We start from the raw sequence: 23168 nt of genomic DNA, 5'->3' as shown, positions 1-23168 counted from the left end.
TATCATCACTCCTACACTTAGTGATACATATTTTAAATGTCCCTAGAACTTGGTAAGTGAAAAAAAAAATTAAATGAAAAATGATATTGAAAATATAAAACAGCAAAGTAAGTCAATAATCTATATTTGAATACAATTTTAAATAAAATTAAAACTAAAAGTAGAAAACTATAAAAAAGTAACTACTAGAGGCATCATATTCCAAGTGATGTGCAAAGTGATTAAATTTCTAAATAGGTTTTATTTTGATATAGCCACCATCATTTAATGACAGGATTTCTTGAACAATATCTATCAAAAAAAAGTTTCCTTCTGTAAAACATTGATAAAATTGATAACTGGGTACCTAACAGTTGGAAAATATGTATACACCATTCTCTAGCATGAAAAGCAACATAAAAAAAATGGAGCATCAAAATAGTTCAAATTTATTTTATGCCAGATCCAACATGTAATTGGAACCTATTCCCAATCTATGGGTTTCTGAATTTCGTTTTCCTATTTATTGTATTTTTACGAGAAACTTGTTGTAATGAATCTGTACCACTTTATTTGACATTTACTAAAGCTGTACAAAAGCCATGCACAGTTTATTTACAGTATTGTACATTAAATGATAATGTTTGAAGATCACACAAAGATTTCACAAAACTATAATACAGAAAGACATGTGAAAACATCAGGAGCTTTCAAAATTTTAGGTATGGAATTTTGCAAAGATTATTTTGGCTTACAAGTGTTAGGCAATCACTAACTTGAAGCAAGTAACAAAAACATGCAGATGATTACAGCGTCAACAAATGAAAAGCTATAAATGTTTAGCTGAAAGCTAAAATATTGTGTAGCTGAAATACTACCATATAACAACGGGAATTTATAAAACAGGAAAAAAGGTTATTTAAAAGTCTTCCATGAATAATAGACTTTCAGTAATTTTCTATAAAAACATTCAGAAACTAAGTTTCTCAAATTATGTTTATCACCAAAATTATGTTTTCAGTAGTGACTGGAGCAATGACTTTTAAATAATTATTTATTGTACTATAGGGGAAGTATCAGCTTTTCCCTGTAGGGGATAGGTTGGAGAAGGAAGTCAAACAGTAAATTTAGATTCAAGTAAAAGATCCTAGTACAAATACATCATTAACACAGAGTGGAGAGTTACAAGAACTGCAGGTCCACATACTTTTAACTGTACTCTTAAAATAGAAGTGTAAACTTTAGGTTGGTTCAATTTAAGATCTCCTATTAGGAAATACCTCTTCACTGAGAGTGTAGGAAATATCAATAGATATTTCTTCTTTAAATCCATCTCTTCCAGTTTTTACTGTTGTGGCTGAAGTACATTTAAATATTCAGACTGCCCTAACTGATAAGTTGTGTTTCTTCCACAGTCGACATACTGATATCTCTCCTGGGATATCTGTTCAGAGTGGCCAAAGTATGTTGTTGTCACAGTAACTCTAAAAATAATGTTAGTGGGGAGAGACATTTAATAGTTATATTAGAAGTTTTTCCATAATGAGACTACTTTTACATATAAAAATTATCTCCTAGAAGAGAATATTTGATTAATGATAACTTAATATTGTGCACACAGTCCTCTTAAGGAACATTTCCCCAACAGACAACAAAAATGGATAGCTGAGTGAACCCTGTTGATATAATTACACATAATAAATGTAATATTTTAAGACAATTATCTTGTTAAAAATATAAAAGTTCATTATATGCTTAAAAGTGACCATGGTTCTCTTATCATAGAAAAAAAGGTTAATCAAATGTCAGCTAATGGTCAAAACACCAAACCTGTAACCAACAATGTTTTATTGGCTTAGATAACACCCAATTTACAAACCAATAATATTACTACTTCTTATTACTGTTAATGACTATTTATCAAGGGAGTAAGGAATTGGATGTGGGGCTCAGTTCACCGTATCCTTTCCATTTTCCTGAACTCTTGTGACATCCAGATTCACTATTTAGCAGTCATGTAGTATTTCACTACTTCTGTGACCAACCATTTCCTGATTTTTAAAGTGGGTGATATTTACTCAACCTCACAGCACTCTTGTAAGGCTTAAAACCCAACTGAGGTGGCATTTATAAAGATGTTGTGTATATTATAAGCCAATGTTATAAATCTAGAATTTTGACAAGAAATATCTCTTTCAAAAAAGATTCGTACTTACTGCATCATGAGTACTATGTTATGCACTTTGATGGATATCAGAGTACAGAAATCACTGTTAAAAGAAATTAAAACGTGAACAAATACAAGTTATTACATTATAAATTATAAATTCTCCTTCCTATATTAAAGCTAACAGATGCTACCTAAGAATATATAATAAGCATTTATTGGTTGAACATTTTCTATACTTCAATGACTGATATATTCATGCCTTCTTACTAGAAAAACATGTATGTATTCACACCACTGCAGCTGCAGGGTTGTTTAAATGCAGGCTATAAATTACTTACATATTTTGCTCATCTTCTGAAATTTTGATAACTGGGTTGTTATTTACCCTAAAATTCTATATCTAAGCTTTCAAAAGATGATGAAAATTTATAATTATTTTAATATAGTAACTAAGTTTAACATAGTAACATAGTTAACATAGTAACTAAAAATAAAGTGACATGGTATATATGACCCTAATTCTGAAAAATAAAAAAACAAATTTTATGTGTATATATACATGAATATTATATATGTTGAAAAAGAACAGAGAGGACCAGAAACCAGAATACTGCATAATGTACTCTTTTTGACTGATTATGGAAATTAAAAAATATGTATATTCTTAATACCTTATTTTATACATTTCATTACTTGATAATAAAAAGTTATAAATCAGAACTTACTACATATAACTCATTTCCTCTGCTATAACGGTAGGTACTGTGTAATCAATCTGTAAGGCAAAAGGGAAAAAAATCAATAGAGAACAGGATCAAAACATCAAATATTTCAGATATACTTCATAACTTCAAAGAATTAGAAAATTTTCTCCCTTTACAAGCTTGATTCTCAAAGATTTCATCTTGTAAGTCTACAAGACACTTTTCTTTTTCTTTTTTTTTTCTTTGAGACAGGATCTCACTGTGTCACCCAGTTTGGAGTACAGCAGTGCAATCACGGCTTGCAAGCCTCGACCTACTGGGTTCAAGTGATCCTCCCACATCAGCCTCCCCAGTAGGTGGGACGAGAGGTGCACACCACCACACTCAGCACATTTTTGTATTTTTTGTAGAGATGAGGTTTCACCATGTTGCCCAGGCTGGTCTTGAATTCCTGGGCTCAAGCAGTCCACCAAGCTCAGCTTCCCAAGGGTGCTAGTATCACAGGCATGAGCCACTATACCCAGCGGAGACACATTTTTAAATCAAGTTTTTGAGGAAATCCCCCACCTCCTTCAAGTTATATGATATACAAAGTTGATATTCATTTCACTCTTACAAGGTATTTCATGATTGAGTCTTACTTGTTTCATATCAAGTGGACCAATATGGGTTATGTTGTTTAAGCGTGCCTTTCCAATAACTGTTTTCGCAAATTGAACTTGGGCAGTGATGTTTTCAACTTCGACAGAATAATAGTTATTGTTCGTTATATTTAGTGTGTTCTACAAAAAAGGAGACAGAAAATGTACAAGTTAGCTAAAAATAAACATACAAATATGTATTTAAAATTAAAGAAAGTAACTTCAGCTGTGGCTATGCTTCATTAATTAAGAAAAAGAAAGTAATACCAAAATGTCAAAGAAAATTAAACCAATTATTTGGTTTTATGCATGAGTACTATGTATGTAATATGCCAAGAATAAACACATGATTCAACATTTAAAAAAACAGAAAATGTATAGTTTCAGAATATGGACAAATTAATGTCAGAAAATTTATTTGTGGCCTTAGCAAATGTTTAATAAAAATAATTTTAAGATTTAATCTACATTTTTACTAACTCAATATATATACATGTCTCCACAAACTTTATTAGTAAGCTGTTTGCTATTCTATTAAATATAAAGATGGTCATTTAAAATGTTCAATAGTACCTAAAATCATCTTTTTTGTTTAAAAGAAACTGCTATTTCAACTTATACATTAGTAGAGATTTACACCAGCTCATTATGAAGAAGAAATGGGCTAGATTCAAGTCTGGTTGGTTGGGGAGAAATGTGGTTACATCATTCACATGCTTAAGTAAGAACTAATAGCTGGGATCACCTTAGACATTTCTAATTTACAATTATCGTCTTAAATTACTGTAGAAAACAGTCATTAAAAAATTTAAAAATGTTAAATAAAAAATAACAGATATATAAAAAATCTAAAACAGTCATACCAAAAGGTATCATAAACAAAATCAGTAGACACTAAATGATAAATAGAAGAAATATTTGTAAGCATCAGTTATAATCTAGAATATGGAAAGGGCCCTTACAAATTGAAAAGACAAAACTGTAACAGAAAATGAAAAAAGAACAAAGAATATACATAAACAAATCAAAAAGGTACAAAGCTAAATGGCCAAAAATATTTCACAATGCTCAACTTCATTTACAGTTAAGAAAAAGGTAATTTAAGTAAAAATGGAATATTGCTTTAAATTCCTTGAACTAGTATAATTTATAGAAAGCAACAAATTCTATTCCTGGCAGATATGGGAAAAGGGTATATTTTTATACTGCTAGCAAATATGTGAAGTATTACAGCCATTTCATCAGTAATTCAGTCATATACATTAAAATTAGAACTATGTACAGACTTTGATCTAGCAATCCTACTTCTGAGCAACTATTCCACAGAAATAAAAACATTAGGATGCTAATGACAGTGTTATTTGAAATGGGAAAAAAAATCCTGAAAATAAAATGAATTCTATTCATAAAACAATGAATAAATTATATTAAGTCCTTATATGGAAAATTATGGAGCCATCAAAAAGAACCAAGCCAGATAATCAGGAAAGATTTTTACAAGGTATTAACAAATGTGAAAACCAAGATGTACATAAGTAAGTACTTAATAATATTTTTTTAAAATACTGATTTTTATAAAGCTGAATATGTGAGTATATATATACATGTTAACAGGAATATGGAGAAAGATATGAAAAGATGCAATATGGGATGAGTTGAAGGAGAGAAAATAGTTTTAGTAAAAAAGGATGAACGAATATGCTAGAGTCAGCAATTATATGATTACATTTATGGAGTCATTTACGTTGGTATAGTCACAAATGTAAAGAAATTTCAAAACAGTTCTCAAACATAGTAAAAATAACCTTTATCTAAATATATAAACGTTTTAGCTGGTTCTTAATGTTCATGTCAATTTCATTTCTAGACATGATAGGAAAGATATAGTTAATTTGAGGTCAATGGATCTCCTGATAAGACCAAGGATTGAAATTTAGAAAAATCTTGGAAGTCTTTGTATATGCAAAATTATGCTGGTACCTGTCTTTTTCTGTACTGTCCATAAGTTTCATTAGAATATTTAAAGGATCAATGACATAAAACAGGTTGAGAATACAAATGCTTATGAGAATTAAGACAAAGAAAAAATAAGACAATAAATAAAAATTTAGTAATAAAGGTTAGACATTTGTTGCTCAGAGTAGTGAGAATTCATTTAACTTAAAAGATGAAAAGAGGTCACTGTAATTATTAACAAAGACCCTAAACTACCTATCATCTTTAATTGGCAAATATACTTTCAGGAATTTATCCTAAAGAAATAACCTGAAATGGAAACAAAGTTTAAGCATATAGGTATTTTCTGAATATTTGTAATAGCAAAATTAAACATCCATTAAGAAAATGGTTGAATTAATTACAATATGATCACGGAAACGACTACACAAGACCATTTGACACGGGAAAATGTACTGTGACCTAGTTGAAATGTGCATTTGTATATATGTGAATGAGTGTGTGTGTATCCTTTACACATGAGAATGATTACATTTGTAAATGTATATGCATTGCTCATAAATATATGTATGTGGTAATAGTTCGACCTAGATAGAAGTAAAAATCTTTATACATTATAGTTTTCAAATGTCTTATAATGACAAATATTTTTGTAAGTAGAAAGACAAATGTTACTAAAGAGTAGTACTACTAATATGTACTAATTTTAAGAAAGCAAAGCAGTTCCATTTTCAAAATACTGATAATGTACAGAAAATTCAGCATCTTATTGTCGTCTAGTTAAACTTAATGTTCATCCAAATAATAATCTTATTTTTCATTTAATGTTCAATCTGTCTCAGTTTAAGTGGCAGTATTCCAAAATGTGAGAATTTCTGCATAATTAAAACAGAGTATGATATTCACATTTAAATATACTTTCTGGTACTTAAAAGAAAATATCACATGGCTTTTTATTAGTAGTACATATTTATGTTCTTTGACACTAAAAAAGGCTTTGGAGGTAGGCCAAAAAAAGTCTGGTCAATGTTTTAAACAGTGTACAAAAAAGAAAATATGTTCCTTGTTCCAAAGGGCTGAGAATATACCCAACAATTCCCCAGTTGTGTAAAACAATTTACAATTAGCATTGTGTTATAAATGTTTTATTCACATATATATATATATTTTCCTATATTGTTTTTAAAGAAAAAGCCCTTAAACTGGCAACTTTTGACAGAAAGCAATAAGGATAAATGGATCCACGGGAGTTACTTTTTCTCTGCAATTAAGTAGTGATTCCACTTTAACATAACATTCCGTCTCACTCACTGTCCCGACAAACCTCCCTCTTTCCAACCACCACTACAGACATCTCTACCTCAACCTTAATCATACCACTCACCTCTGCAAGAAAAAACAACTATCACTCTTCCTGGTAGATCACTGTCACTCAGATATATTTCACGGCTGGCCAATATACATCATCCCTTTTCCTAATTCAACAGTTAGCAAACCATGCTCTTTTCAAACAAATGTTAACATGTAAAACAGGTAGAAAACCTCTCTGAGCTTTTTGTTTGTTTTATTTTCATGAGTGGCAAGGCTACACAGTCCTTCCAAAAACAATGTTCTAAGAAACACACATTGTTTGCAAAAAAAACAAAGCTGGAGGCATCACTTCAAACTATACTACAAGGCTACAGTAATCAAAACAGCATGGTACTGGTATCAAAACAGAGATATACACCAATGGAACAGAACAGAGCCCTCAGAAATAATACCACACATCTACAACCATCTGATCTTTGACAAACCTGACAAAAACAATAAATGGGGAAAGGATTCCCTATTTAATAAATGGTGCTGGGAAAACTGGCTAGCCATATGTAGAAAGCTGAAACTGGATCCCTTCCTTATACCTTATACAAAAATTAATTCAAGATGGATTAAAGACTTAACTGTTAGACCTAAAACCATAAAAATCCTAGAAGAAAACCTAGACAATACCATTCAGGACATAGGCATGGGCAAGGTCTTCATGACTAAAACACCAAAAGCAATGGCAACAAAAGCCAAAATTGAAAAATGGGATCTAATTAAAGAGCTGCTCTACAGCAAACTAAACTACCATCAGAGTGAACAGGCAACCTACAGAATGGGAGAAAATGTTTGTAACCTACGTATCTGACAAATGGCTAATATCCAGAATCTACAAAGAACTTAAATAAATCTACAAGAAAAAAATTAAAAAACCCCATCAAAAAGTGGGCAAAGGATAGGAACAGACACTTCTCAAAAGAAGACATTTATGCAGCCAACAGACACATGAAAAAATGCTCATCATCACTGGCCATCAGAGAAATTCAAATCAAAACCACAATGAGATATCATCTCACACCAGTTAGAATGGCAGTCATTAAAAAGTTCGGGAAACAACAGATGCTGGAGAGGATGTGGAGAAATAGGAACACTTCTACACTGTTGGTGGGAGTGTAAACTAGTTCAACCACTATGGAAGACAGTGTGGCGATTCCTCAAGGATCTAGAACTAGAAATATCATTTGATCCAGCCATCCCATTACTGGGTATATACCCAAAGGATTATAAATCATGCTGCTATAAAGACACATGAACATGTATGTTTATTGCGGCTCTATTCACAATAGCAAAGACTTGGAACCAACCGAAATGTCCATCAATGATAGACTGGATTAAGAAAATGTGGCACACATATACCATGGAATACCATGCAGCCATAAAAAAGGATGAGTTCATGTCCTTTGCAGGGACATGGATGAAGTTGGAAACCATCATTCTGAACAAACTGAACAGTGAGAACATCTGGACACAGGGTGGGGAACATCACACACCGGGGTCTGTGGTGGGGTAGGGGGATAGCATTAGGAGAAATATCTAATGTAAATGACAAGTTAATGGGTGCAGAACACCATCATGGCACCTGTATACATATATAACAAACCTGCACGTTGTGCACATGTACCCTAGAACTTAAAGTATAATTAAAAAAAACCACAGGGCATTTTCACATATGCTAATTTACAAAAGAGAAACCAGTCACTTGTATGTAATCTTTAAAGCTGATAAAGGAATGGTCTGTTAAAGGTGGCAAAAACTGCATTTCCCAAATACAATGAAATGAAAATGTTACATTTATAAAATCTATGAAATCAACTATGTCAACACTTTGCTAGAAGTTATTCAGAGTCAAATGTTGAAAAGTAAATTGTAATACCTTTTCTCTTTTTAGTTTATTTTACCCTCCTAAAGACATTTTCAAATGCTAAATGATTCTGCATATACAGAATTGCCAGTATTTATTATTGCTATTTTTAGCAGAACCAGAAATGGTACTGAAGGTCAATACAGCAAAGGCATACAGAAAGCACACTGACCAGTGTCACATTTAGCAAACACCTCTTCTCAATGGGGACAAAGGTGCTGCTTAATAGGATAAAAGAATGAAGTTAAACATTTTTCATATAAATTTATACTCACTGTGATATTTAAATAAATTGTACGCTTCTGAACATCATAACTGACATATGCTGATTTTACACCAATGTATTTCACGTCGATAGAGCGAGGGAAAAGGAAAAACACAGCCAATCCGGAAAGGAGCAGACAGACAAACACAGAAGCCATCACATACAGCTTTCTGAAAAGGAAAAGAGGGTATTTAAGTACATGTGCATCAAGAATTATATAATGTAACACTAGAGAGGATATGTTCAATTTCCCCCGTATATTAGGAGCAACATACATTAAATGTTACCAAATTTTCACATTTGAAAGTATTGGGTATCGTTGAGTCTGAGTACTAAGTGTTAAGATGTTCCCTTCAAAAGATGAAATCGGCGGCACGCTGTGGCTCATGCCTGTAATCCCAGCACTTTGAGAGGCTGAGGTGGGTGGATCACGAGGTCAGGAGTTCGAGACCAGTCTGACCAACATAGTGAAGCCCCGTCTCTACTAAAAACACAAAAATTAGCCAGGCGTGGTGATGTGTGCCTGATATCCCAGGTACTCAGGAGGCTGAGGCAGGAGAATAGCTTGAACCCGGGAGCCAGAGGTTGGAGTGAGCCGAGATCGTGCCACCGCACTCCTGCCTAGACAAGACAGCGAGACTCCATCTCAAAAAAAAATGGAATCACATTTTTGAACACTGAAATTTTGCACTTAAAAGCAATAGAACATTTACTTTAGTGACTGCCAGAGCAGTTTTCACATTAGAATCAAGTTGAGGCGCTTCATACAAATACACATTTCAAAACTCCCTCTGAATTCACTGAAGCGGAATTTTTACATGAGTTTTGCCATTGCATGATCCCCTAAAGTGACTGCTCATCAGAACCATCTTAAAAATAATGATGGGGAAGGGAGAGCATGAGGACAAATAGCTAATCATGCTGGGCTTAAAAACCTAGGGGATGGGTTGACAGGTACAACAAACCACCATGGCACACATTTACCTATCTAACAAACCTGCACATCCTCCATATTAAAAAAAAAAAAAATGACATAACCACATGCCTAATAAATGATTCTTACTATAGTCTCTTTTTTGAGTATTCTCATCTCAAAGTACTTATGTACTCAGTTTTTAAAATATTTTTTACATTGATCAACTCTGCTTTGAAGGTGTTGTTACATTTCTTTTTTTAATCAAAAGATATATTACACAGGTATAAGACAAGGAAGAAACTAAGCCTTACATGCCTTTGACATTCTTCTAACTCTCCTGAAATGTATTTCTTCCTTTTCTTGCTCTTTCCAATATGTGTAGGTAAAAATTTCCTCTTTTCAAGGTTAACCTCAAACCCAGAGTTCCAAAGGACTATTTCCTGTCCTCTCTAATATACAAGCCCTTTACTGGATGCCTACAACATCCTTTTTTATTTGAGTCTTGCATGACAATTATTTCTTATTTTCCTTATATTCTACTTATACAAAAATTTTCCATTTTATTGTTTCTTCCACTCTCTCTTCGCCACCAATTCCTTTCTAAATGCTCTGATGGATTTAATCTTTGTATGTATTACAACAACTATTAAAGTGCCTCCTGCAGATATTTTTTAAATATTTCTTAGTGTTTTAAGCCGCCCAAGTTAAGAACAGAGCAAACTGGTTTATTAAAAAACAAAATAATATAAGCAAACACAAATTTGCTAAATCACTGCTATGAAGCCCATACTGTTGTCTTGAGCAAACAAAGTAGTTCCCACTTACTCATTCTGGACTCTCTCAACCTGAGTAGGGTAGTGATCCCCACTGAATTACCTAATAGGAAATTTAAACACGTTTATAGTATCTACAATACACCAAAATACATAAAAAAGCATAAGAAGAATTTAACATCATAATAAAATCTGAACTTTGTTGGATTTTCTACATGTTAGGGTTTTATTTTTAATTACTTATAGGTGGGTGAATCCATCATAATCTATTTAGTCCTTAGGGCTTATGAGTCAGTCCTAGTTGTGAATAAATGAATCATGTTCTAAATTACTCTGTATATCAAGGTTGTAGCCATAACAAACATTATTGAACCTGAGTAGGACAATACAACAACATTTCATGTAGTATTTCATTCCAAATTGAAAAATTGGCTAGTTTACTGACAAAATATATGTCTCCATTACAAAATTAATTAGCAATGATTTTTCTTACGGCTCTAGCGATAGCACCCAAATCCTGGGAGTTATAAGGTGCTGATAAAGTTATGAAAGTTGTGTGGTATATGTGCAATCAAGTTAGAATTCCATTTTTGCCATTTCCTACCCACAGTATTTAACGCAGTTTACTTCTCTTCCACTTTAAAATCCATGTTTGAGGATTAAATGACATAGCTAAAGTATACAGACAAAAGCAACTGATAATTTTCTAATCTCACCACAACTCACTTAATTTGTAAAGGAATAAGGACCCAGAGTTGTTCCTAAAATATTATAATTTTATTACAAATTGAGAAACAACTGTTCTTGGCCTTGTGTGAGCTCTGAGGACTATTCCCTCTGCTCCTATTGGGTAGTCTTTCCTCAGCCTCAAGTATGTTCCCCACACATATATGTTGACCAGGACACAGCTGCAGTCTTAAGAGCACCCTCTGCAGCTCTCTACCGTCTGGTACTCAGCCCTGCAAACTCTAGTCAGCTTGGTTTTCTGGACACTCAGATCCACCTCCTCAATTGAGGAAGACCTCTGAGCTCTGCCTGGGTTGGTTCCTTCCTTGTGCTGCAGCTTGGAACCTTCCTCAGACAGTAAGCTGGTACAATCACAGGGCTTGCTGGTGCAATTATAGGGCGTATCTCCTTTGTTTTTGCTTTCTCAGGAATCACTGCCCTGTGCTGGCTGATGTCCAATGTTGGAAAATATTGTTTACTATATTTGTCCATTTTTTTAGTGATTTCAGGTGGAAGTATTTCAGGCATTATTCTATTTGGGCCAAAAGTGGAAAATTCAATTTCTTTGATTTTGTATCTCTTTGCTCTTAACGCTAAAAATCTTGCTTCCTAAGGGATTTACATAATTACTTATTTACATATAAAATTTCCAAATTACACCAAAGGTACTCCTAATAATACAACTATTAAGTACAGTTTAAAATTTATTGTGATTTTCTTTGCCATTTGGAACACAACTTACTAAACATCTACAATCATAGCACAATGTTTTCAAGTCACTTAAAATCTTTCAGTTTTGTTAGTGTCACCAATTTCATATACAGTTAGAATAATGTTTCCTTTTATCTCAATATTTGGCAGTTACTTTCACTTTTGATTTCATCTTTAATGTAAAAAAATATGTACACAGACACACACACACACACACACACTCTTGCTTATCCACTCCCTCTTTCAAATTCCTTCCCAAACTCTGAGGGGAACCAATTCTATTAGATTTGGTTTATCATCCCATTGTTTTATTTGATTTGGTTTTATCCGATTTTCTACACTTATTTTATTTTTAATTACTTATGGGCGGGTGAATCCATCATAATCTATTTAGTCCTTAGGGCTTGTAAGTCAGTCTGTTTGTGTGTATATGTGTGTGGGTGTGAGTGTGTGGTGTTTTCAAAGAAAAACATATTCTCAATATCACACTGTAGTAAAATACTTCTTCCATTTTATCATTGTGTACATGTAATATCTCATTCCATCAGTCCTCTATTATGGGTATTTACATTGTTTCCAGTTGTTTGCTTCTGCATACATTGGCACAATGAATAATTTGTGCAAATACAATTTACTATATTTGACAACTATCCTTAGAATAAATTTTTCAAAGTAGGATTCCTGAGCCAAAAAGTAAATGCAGATGTAATTTGGCAAATAACGCCACATTTTCATTCACTAGCAAGGAATGAATATACTTGTTTTCAGTCACTACTGCCAACAAAGTATGTTGTCAACATTTTGGATTTTTGCCAATGTGACAGAAATGGCATCTAAGTGTAGTTTTAATTTGCATTTCTATTATGAGCAAGATTGGACATCTTTTCAAATGTTTAAAGGTCATTTGCATTTCTTTTTTGTGAACTAGCTGTTCATAGCTTCTACTTTGCTTTGGAGGTTGGCCTTTTTCTTCTCAAATTCTGAAGCTCTTTTTAGAGTAAGGATATTGGCCCTCTGTCTGTGATATGATCTGTAAACATTACTACTCAGTTTGCTATTTGTATTTTGACTTCAGTTAAGGTTTTGTCTTCATTCTGTAAAAGTTTACTTATCAAATTTACCTTTTCTGCATTTAAAATCATAGTTTAAAAAGTTCTCCCACTTTTAGGTTTTGAAGGGATTCATCCTAATTTCCTTCATATTCATATCTGTTTATACGTTTTGTAATAAAAGGTCAGACTATTTATAAAATCCTTGGTTCGTTTTATTTTCCTGATTAAATACATCACTCCACTGCTTATCTGTTTGAGGCACTGTAGTCAAGCAGCAGCATGTCAATCTGATTTTCTAACCTTTATAAATTAACTGATCCTTTTGCCTGGGTATTTAGGAGTTTTGCTGTTGTTTTCTTAACCTTAAAGTTCAAGAATTTCACTAACATGGGTTGATTTTTTTCAGGATTGTGATGTCTTTTCAATATGTAGGTCTCTGTGTTCTTGATTTAATGTTTTGCATTTGTTCAGTTCTATTCCTTTGGTTTTCTTCTTCAGATGCTCCAATTACACACATGTTCAGTTTATTTGACTTTTAGACATTTGTTCTCAAATCGTTTACATTAATTTGTTGTGTATGTCTTCATTCCTCCTGTTTATGTTCTATTTCCCTGACTGTACTTCCAACGTATTTGTACTTGTGTTCTTCCAGTTTTGTGGATGTGTTTTTCTTCTAATTCTTTCCAGAGGTCTGTAAATTCTCTTTTCACATACTCTGATTGTTTAGTTATCTCATTTCTGAGCTTCTCAATTTCTGCCTTATGCTGTCCTGTTGTAGCTTCTATATATAGTATTAAGTTAAAGTGTTCATCTGCTCTTCTCACATGCCTTTATTAAAGTGTCAGTATTTTGCTCAGCTTACTTTCTTCAATTTCTTAAAAAGTATATTTGTATAATGCTTTGTTGCGATCCTTTCCAGTTGCTCATGTTTAAATGAAAAGAGCTTTTGTACTTTTAAGAAAAGGTTCCATTTTTGGTGATGGAATATGCCAGCGTCACTTTGCTAGCTTCACTGTTCAAGGGATACATCCTCTGTTGACATACAAAGTATTTGAAAACATGGCCTCCATGTGTATTTATCTCCACAGTTTTGAGATGATCTCCCTAATATCTGAATCTGTTCTCTCCTTCATTCCTAACTCCTGTCCTGTAGACACTGTTTTCTACTCAACAACTTTTTTCTTGAGGATATGTATCTGTATCCTTTTCCAAGAATTTTTGTTTTGACATTTCCTAAGGTCGCTGAGGATTTAGGATGGTCCAGTTCCTTCTGATCTTCTCGAAGATGCTTAGTACATCTCTGTGGTATTTTTGTACTTTCTCCAAGCTACAGCATGCAAATCTTGTCATTTTTGCAGATTATTCTTGGAAATATTTGCTGGGTGTCCTCTTCTTTTGGGACAAAGTATTTGCTTTGTGTATCAGGGCTCATAGGATCCTCAGTAACTCTCTTTTTGCTTTCCTTCACAACCTCCACACAGCTGCTAAGCCAGCTGGGGTCCCTGTTGTCATCATGTTTAAATACCAATTTTTATTCCGGGGTTGTGGAGCATACCTTATCCAATTTTTAATGAAAATTTTATGTGAGTGTATGTGTTTCCTACTGCTATTCTAGATCTATTTCCATAGATTTGAGAAGATAAAGATACCATACTGCTTTCAAGACCTTACCCTAAACAGAAATTCCTTTTTTGTTTGTCTGTTTAAGGATACAAAGCATATGATGACATAATTTAACAACGTGACAGCATTTTTCCTTTTAATAGTTTTAACTAGAGTTGTTTATACATAATTTGAAAAAATACAAAAAACAAAAATAAAACATAAAACACTGCCATGTTCTTAGAATCACTTACGTTCTTCTTGGCCTTAATCTCTGATCACTATATGGAATCAATGCCACCAGTTGGTTTTCTTGCCCTAAACGTGAAAGAAGTAGGTTTAGAAATTACTATGATTAGTTAAAAATACAATGGCTCCCCATCACAATCTGGTTTGGAAAGACCAGAATATCATCTGGCACTCATCTCTTTCCTTTAGTAAATTGCTAAGTCTTCAGAAAGTACACAGCAGAAGTTCTAGAGAAGACAGTGTGTTTTTTCATACCTAGATGTCGAGCTTAAAAAAAAAAATTGTAACAAATGAGGGCTCCATTACTTTTTCTCTACTGAAAAAAAATTTAAAAAGTCTCAGCTTTCAGAAGAGCTAAATTTACCAGGTCTTCCTTCTGCTTCACTGTTGTCCATTAAGACTCTGATTTGGTTGTCTGGATGATAAAAGAAGAAACATATTGCTATCTCCCTTTCCTGAAACCTCTATCACTGCAGAGCTTCTGACATTGTCCCCCTCAAAAACCAAAACTGGCTTTTGAAGTAGAAGTCTCAAGCTTTAAGAGCCCCCTACATAATGAGTCTTCCAGGGCCCTTTCAGGTCTCACCCCAATTCACATTAAAGTCACTTCAAAATCCATTATTTCTTTCTTGGGTTGAGCTAAATCCATAAGTTTAAAGGATAAACGGACCTTTAAATGCCAATTTTATAAGCTTATTAGAAGTTGGCCTATTATATTAACTATTAAGGTACCAGATAGTCAAGTTATCTTTAAAAGCTTTCTAAAATGCTTCTGTTATTCCCTCCAACACTTCTATACTCTTCCTCTCGTCTGTGCTCCCCCATCACACCCATATATAATTATACAAAATTATACAAATACATACAATATGGATATCTGCGTTTTTGTGTGTTTACATATCTCACCTTGTTTAGCGGTATTCATTTGGCTAAAACTACAACCCTGGTTAAAACCAGCCCTCTGGCTCCTGTGCGTATATCAACACAGCTAAACATGGACACAGAAAAATACACAACTGGTTTCATTTTTGATCACTCATGTCAAGTAGCACTCAATGAAGTCAACAATCATACTACATTTCCCAAGTTCATACTCTCAAGCTGACTCTCCAAGACCACAATTTTATAACTTCAACTCTCTTCAAATCTTTAATATCTTCTTCGCTATCTTCATTCTTAGTTCATTATATGATAAACAGAAGATAATTTCTACAAGATTTACTATCAGATCTATCCACGTAGCTGCTTCTGTGTCCATACTTTACCTTCTCTTTTATTACCAAGAATAAACTACCCGTGTTTACAACTTACCTTTTATAGAAAAAAGAGCAGCTCTTTGCTCCTGTGCAGCAGATCTGCCCTTTCATCTGTTCAAGAACATTACTCCAATAATTCCTCTTATCTCCTGAATTACCAATGTTTACAGATAATTCTCATCAGCATACAAGTGTCTATTATTCACTCCATCTTATATATATACATATATTTTAAAAAATCCTCTCCTGACCTCACAGCGCCTTCTAAGGACCACCTCTCTTCTCTCTGCTATGGAGCCAAACTCCTCAGAAAATCTGTTTTCTCTCTATGTAACATCTTCTATGCACTCTTGAGCCCACCCTATACATGCTACACATGCCTTTACCAAAACTGCTCTTCTAAACTCTCCTGTGGCCTCCATGTCACCAAATCCAATGGTCAGTTCTCAGTCTTCACACTACCTAATCTATCAGTAGCATCCAACATTTGGTAACTCTTTTCTCCTTGGTACACTTTCTTCACTTATCTTCCATGATACCAGACACAGTGATTCCTCCTCTCTCGCTGTTCTTTCTCAGGGTCCTTTGTTAATTCTTTCACTGACCTTGATATGCCACAGTGTCTCAGTATTCAGTGCTAGGGTCTCATTTTGCTATCTGCACTGATTAGCTTGGTGCTGTCATCCAGCTGAGCTTTAAGTGTCATCTATACATTGATAACTTGAGGCTGGGCCCTGCAATTGAATTCCTGACCCTTATGATAACTAACTGCCTAATGAACATACCCATTTCCATGTCAAATAGGTATCTCCAAATTTACATGTGTAAACTTGAGCTCCTGAACTCTCCTGTGACATATACACTCAAATAATATTTTTTTCAATTTTAATAAATTGTTACTACATTCTTTCAGTTGCTCAAACAAACGACCTAAAAAAACAAAAAACTCTGCAGTCATCCTTGATTTCCTACTTTCCATAATCTGTATCCAGGTGGCCAAAAAAGTTTACTAGTCACACCTCAAAAATGTAACCAGACTGGTAAAACAGTACTCCCCTAACCCCTGAGTCTGGTGCATTAATCCCTTCAACTACAATAATTATTTTATTCTTAAACAGCTATTATCCCTGTGAAGAAAAACCATCATACTCAAAGGCCAATGCAAATGTAAACTTCAATTCCAACCCACAGCATTTTTAAGACTCTGGTATACTTTATACTTTCATTTTGTCCTTTTTCCCTCTGGGTGTCTCCAGGGTCACATATCAACTTTCACCAAGAAGATAATGAGAACAGCATAAGGTATCTTTATTATTTCTACTTATTGCCACTGTTCCTAAAGTAACTTACAAGCAGCACATAGGGGATTATTTCCTTCTGACGTCCCCTGTGATATATCACAAACAATTTTTTTTTTTTTCAATTTGGCTTGTTTTCACATACCATCCCTCTTCATAGAGTTTCTTTTAGAAATAACTGATTACAGCACAGGCAGCTTATTCTTCTTCTTTAGATAATGAATTAAAAATATTAGGTTGGCCAGGCGTGGTGGCTCACAGCTGTAATTCTAACACTTTGAGAGGCCAAGGCTGGATGATGGCTTGAGCCCAAGAACTCATCATCATCCTGGGAAACATGGGGAAATTCTATCCTTATTATTAAAAATAATAAAATTTTTAAAATAACATGAAAGAATAAGCTTCCTTACACATTAATTCTGGCTGGGCATGGGGCTCAACTGCTATAATCCTAGCACTCTGGGAGGCCAAGATGGGAGGATTGCTTGAGGACAGGAGTTCAAGACCAGCCTGGCCAACAATTGTGAGATCTCATCTCTTAAAAAAAAAAAAAAATTAGGTCAACAAATTACTTAAATTGCTTCTAACATCAGATATAGCAAAGTAGCAAATAACTATGATGTCATCTCTATAGATGCCAAATAGGACTAAAAGTTTTTGTTCACAAGACAGTGAATATCTGTTATAATAGTAGAAGGGAATGAAAAAATATTGGAGGTAGTGAGGTGGTTTTCTTCACTGCTTTAGGAACCTTAATTAATATTTTTTTATTTGTTTCTTTTGCATCTTTTTGCCTGAAGATAACTGATATGATGTTTCAACTTTAATTCTAACAGTCTTCTAAAACAGGTGGTTCCTGAGACCCATAGTTTTTATAATATTTGAGCAAATTCCTGAAATCATTATTTAAAGGGAAAGCAATGCAATAACACATACCCCTAGGAATTCTTCCTGTTCCCTGACAAGTAGGGCAGGTGACACTATCTCTTCCTGTAAATTCCACATATGGAAACTGAGAGACATCTCCATTTCTTCCATCTTCATTATGGACTTCACTATTAACCAATCCATTTCTCATATTTTCAGATGTGACTCCATCATAAGCATCTTCTTTGCTTGAATGCAAAGGCAAATGAGAAAGAGACTTTCCCATGTCTAAAGAAAAATAAAAATCTTACAGTAAACTTCAAGGAAAAAAGTACATTCAAGAACTCTATGAGATATTTACACTAATCAATTTAGAACAGTAAAGGAAGAGTTAAACTCTGTAAAATATCTGAAGGGACTTATTCTGAGCCAAATATGAGTGACCAAGGCCTGAGGCACAGTCTCAACAGGTCCTGAGAAAATGTCCTCAAGGTAGTTGGGTTACAGCTTGATTTATACATTTTGGAGACAGAAATTACAGGCAGAGGCATAAATCAATACATGTAAGGTATACATTAATTCAGCCCAGAAAAGCAGGACAGTTTGAAGCAGGGGTGGAAGGTTGGGGGGTATCCAGGTCATAGGTGCAAAGGTGGATTTAAAGATTTTCTAATGGCAATTGGTTGAAAGGGGTTAAACTCTACCTGAGGAGTTGAAGTCAGCAGAAAGAAATGCTTATAGTTAAGACAAGGGAGGAGGTTGTGGAAGCCAAGGTTCTTATTATGTAGATGATGCCTCCAGGTAGCAGGCTTGAGAGAGAACAGTTTGTAAATGTCTCTTATTACACCTTAAAATATTCCAGGCTCTTGGTTAAATCTCTGCTGGATTAAGGAAAAGATCTGGAAAGGAAAGGGGATTCTGTACAGAATGTGGATCTTCCCCACAAGAGACAGCTTTGCAAGGCCATTTCAAATAAATATATTTTGGGGTAAGATATTTTGATTTCTTTCAGGGCCTGCTATCTGTCAAGTGATTCTATATTAGAGTCAGGTTGGGATTTGATATCTTACTGCTACAAAGAGACTCTTTTGTTAGTTTTAAAATCTCTGTTTTCATCAATGCTGGTCAGTTGTGCCTGAATTCTAAAGAGAGGAAGATATAATAAGGTATGTTCAATCCCCTCCGCCCACCTTTTCATCATGGCCAGAACCACATTATTAGGTTTACTTTGGAATGCCCTTGACAGAGAAGCAGGGTCCACTCAGTCAGTTGGGGGGCTCAGAATTTTATTTTTGGTTTACAGAACAAACTTTAAGAGAATGTTCAAACTACCTTTTGGATTAGGATAATATCCAATCAAAATAATGTCTGAAACAAAGGAGTCATTTACTAGAGTCCAGAAGTGTTTTTTAAAGAAAATAATGTGAAATGATATCCTACCATGCTTATGATGAGAATGGGCTTTCAAACATTAACATTTGACAAAAGTCTACATCTGCAGGTTCTCTGAAAAGAAACATGCAGGTTTCATTTTCCTTAGAATAAAATAAAAATACATTCTACCTTTTAACCAGTCGGCACTAAAGGCAAAAATTGCTTTGGGTAGATGATAGCTAGGTATTTGACGTATATGTCCAAGTAACTTCAAAACAGTACGTTTCAGCCTCTGAAAATTCATGCACCTTTGTGATAAATACAATCACCACTCTTCCATCCTTAAATTTCTTGCTTTAAACATTTAAACACTTGCAACAACTATAAAAAGCCCCGAAATTCCAAAATCATGCAAGTTTTTTTCATTCAGCAGTTGACAGAGTTAAAATTATGAAGCCAGTGTTCCAAAATATTAAATATAATTTACAAAGCAGCAAAATTTAGAATACTAACTTCAAACTTTTAGGATGAGAGTATCCAAATAACATGGGAAAATTAAATACACATGTAAAAATCTAAGTAGAAATAATTAGGACTAGTGCCTACACAAAAATAACTTCTGCAAGTAGATAATGAAGTAACTTTATACTTAAGGTCATACCCTTTTAAAGCTGAAAAGAACTTAATAGTCATAAAATACACCCTGCTGGCATTTTCCTGCTTATAACTTGAGAAAAAATAAAGTGAAAAAGTAAAACTTAGAAGTAACATAATTCTACTCCTTCTAAATTTGATATGTCTTTTATCGGTTCCTAAAAATAGATTACAGACATTAAGACAGATAGTATTTCTTTCAAAAATTCTCACTTATTTGATTAAACAAAACAGATACTCCAAATAAGTCAATTCATCCTAGAGTATGAAGAAACTTTTACTTTTTAGAATTGGCATGCCTGATGGGAGGTTGCTTGGTGGGTACAATGTGTGTTGCTCCAGTGTTGGATGCACTGAGGGCCCTGACTTCACTAGGAGGTCGTATATCAATGTAGCAAATTGCACTTGTAGCAAATTGCCCATGAATATATATACAAAATAAATACAAAGATAAAAAAATAAAACTCACATGCCATCCACTTGTTGCTGTCAAACAGAATAAAAAAATATACAAATGGTGTGCAAACGAAACTGTAAAATGCGATTTTCACTCTTTAAAAAAAAAAAAACTATGTATTTATAAAAATAATTGCCCACATTAAAAATACAAATGATTTATGACTTCTAAAAAATCATTGTCTTAATTTGGCTCAATGACACAATACCCCGGTCAAATCAACACCTGCCAGCCACAGGTAGGTTAGAGAAGACTTAACATCACTGTCCCCACACAGTGACCTTGGGGTCTATGCGGAACACTAGATGAACTGGGATCACTGGGCCTTACCAGCAAGGTCTTAAGGGCACCCTTTCAGCCTTAGAGGCACCCTTTCTGGGATCTCAGTCAACACAGCCAGGGTGTAAGCTGCATCTTACTGGAGGGCGTTGAGAGAAAAGACACAGAAAGGAAAACTCAAGTGGCTCTCCGTTTGGGCCTGTTTTTTGTCCTAATCTAACAGCTGCCGTGATCGATTGTTTTAGGTAGGTGTTTGGACAAGTGCCAGACTTTGTCAAAATCTGGGAATCCCTTGCATTCTCTACTAGATTTTCCTTAGAGAACTGACAAGTTTAACCACTTTTATTCTTGGAGACTCAATGGTTTAAAAAAGGGGTGCTAGACCCTCTTCTCCAACCTCTCGGTGCTCAATGTTATTATAGCGGTTCCTTCCTTTACTGAAAGCCAACATGATATCAGACTCAATTTGGAGAGAAAAAATATATCACAGCACTCCAATTTAAATGGCTCCTGATCGTCTGTGCAGACACTGGTTTTAGTTCTAAAAGGGCTTGAGAACGAAGGAAACCAGCGCCTTTAAAAAGCTCCATAAACAACACCTAGCACAAAGTCTACTCTGTAAAGCTGAAAAATAACATCCCGGCACCACGGCAAGAAAATTCATCAACAGCAAAATCAAGAGAGCCATCTGGCGCTCAAGGGGTGAGGGCCTAGAGGCAACCCAGAGGCCGGGCTTGGGCCGAAGCCCGGGTTCCCTGGCTGGGCCTCAAAAGAGGCGAAACAGCACCTCGATCTCGAGCCCTGAGCGCCGCCGTACCTGCGGCAGGCCCAACACCCAGGCGGCCTCCCCTCCTCGTCAGGCCCGGCTGAAGCCGCAGCGCAGCCGCTCAGCCCCGCTCCGGAAGGGGACCTGGGGACTGCACGTCCGGGGTCGCTCACCGGCACGCGGGGCGCTGCGCAGTCCCGGGCTGCTTCGGCGCGGACAGGGCCGAGGACAGGGTCACGGAGTCCACAGTCCCGGGAGCCGGGGGGTGGAGCGACCGGCCTGGAGCGCGCGGCCGCCGCAGAGCTGGGACGGGGGAGGGGTAGAACAACGACGGCATCAGCAGAGGCCAAGCGCCGCCGTAACCTGCTCCCGCGCCTGCGCACAGTGCTCCCGGAGGGGCGGGGGAGCCACTGGCGTGCGCCTGACGCATGCGCCCTTCTTCCTCCTGCTTGAGCCCTTAGGCACAGATCGTGTGAGATTGTGCGCTCTCCAGGTTTCATTACCTTGGTGTCCCCCAGACTTCAAAGTAAAGTATGTCCACTCTAGCCACGAATTACCTAGGAATAGTCACTCTTCCTTTTTCCCATGTCAGACCATTTTCTTTTGCAAAGGGGAAACATGTGCACCATCTGCCTCAGCTTTCAGCTGAGCAGCCTCTTTGCTCACGCAATGCGATTTGTCGCTGACACTGGTCTCTAGGAATGGGATAAACTGGTCCGTACACACGCCGCTGACAGAAGCAAAGCTACTTCTATTTTAATTTAGAAACTTGTCAACTAGAAGGAAACACCAAGCGGCAAGGCAGTATTTTTTGTTTTTGTTCGGTTTCGTTTTGCTTTGCCCACGCTGCCCCTCCCCACCCCTTAACTCTGGTGCTAGTTACAGGTGTGTGAAATCCCGCTTCGGATCCCAGTACTTCAGCTCTTCGCTGTGGGTGGGGGCTGCCCTCCCCCAATGTCTAGGTCATTTCACTTAGAAGATAAGAACAACGACAAAGAGTCGGTTTGAGGGATCAGTGAGATGCCGATAATAATATTAAGGGCACTCTAGTCTCATTGCCTGGGGAGAGTTGAACGTTTAATGAATGGTAGGCATTGTTATAGTCACAGGAGCAAGGAAGTGAGAGTCATATATTTCTCTCTTCTAACAGGATCAGTGTGTTCCGGCAATTGGGAAATGAAGCTATGTAAAAGTAGGAAATACAAGTCAGAGCAATATCCAATGTAATGTTTAAAAGGATTACTGTAGAT

At 35.4% G+C, this 23168-nt stretch overlaps 1 protein-coding gene across 3 annotated transcripts; it reads right to left on the bottom strand.

Annotated features, from left to right (window-relative positions):
* Window positions 1-412: 412 nt before the first annotated feature.
* LOC105475600 (transmembrane protein 106B) lies at window positions 413-22226 on the bottom strand. 3 transcript variants are annotated; one of them, XM_011730989.2, is made up of 8 exons: window positions 22092-22226; window positions 18458-18676; window positions 14973-15036; window positions 8949-9108; window positions 3495-3635; window positions 2875-2924; window positions 2196-2249; window positions 413-1463 (listed from the first exon to the last, which is right to left on the bottom strand). In XM_011730989.2, the coding sequence occupies exons 2-8, from the start codon at window positions 18672-18674 to the stop codon at window positions 1325-1327; spliced, it is 825 nt and encodes a 274-aa protein (XP_011729291.1). In that variant the 5' UTR covers window positions 18675-18676; window positions 22092-22226; the 3' UTR covers window positions 413-1324. The 3 variants fall into 3 exon arrangements, with proteins under 3 accessions (XP_011729291.1, XP_011729294.1, XP_011729292.1); XM_011730992.3 differs by having other exon boundaries at window positions 21970-22095; XM_011730990.2 differs by lacking the exon at window positions 22092-22226 and adding an exon at window positions 19829-19894.
* Window positions 22227-23168: the final 942 nt, after the last annotated feature.

The sequence above is a fragment of the Macaca nemestrina genome, chromosome 4 (genome assembly GCF_043159975.1).
Source record: "Macaca nemestrina isolate mMacNem1 chromosome 4, mMacNem.hap1, whole genome shotgun sequence".
Lineage (NCBI taxonomy): Eukaryota > Metazoa > Chordata > Mammalia > Primates > Cercopithecidae > Macaca > Macaca nemestrina.
The sequence above is the reverse complement of the archived record's forward strand: the minus strand, read 5'-3'. Positions and strand labels throughout refer to the sequence as shown.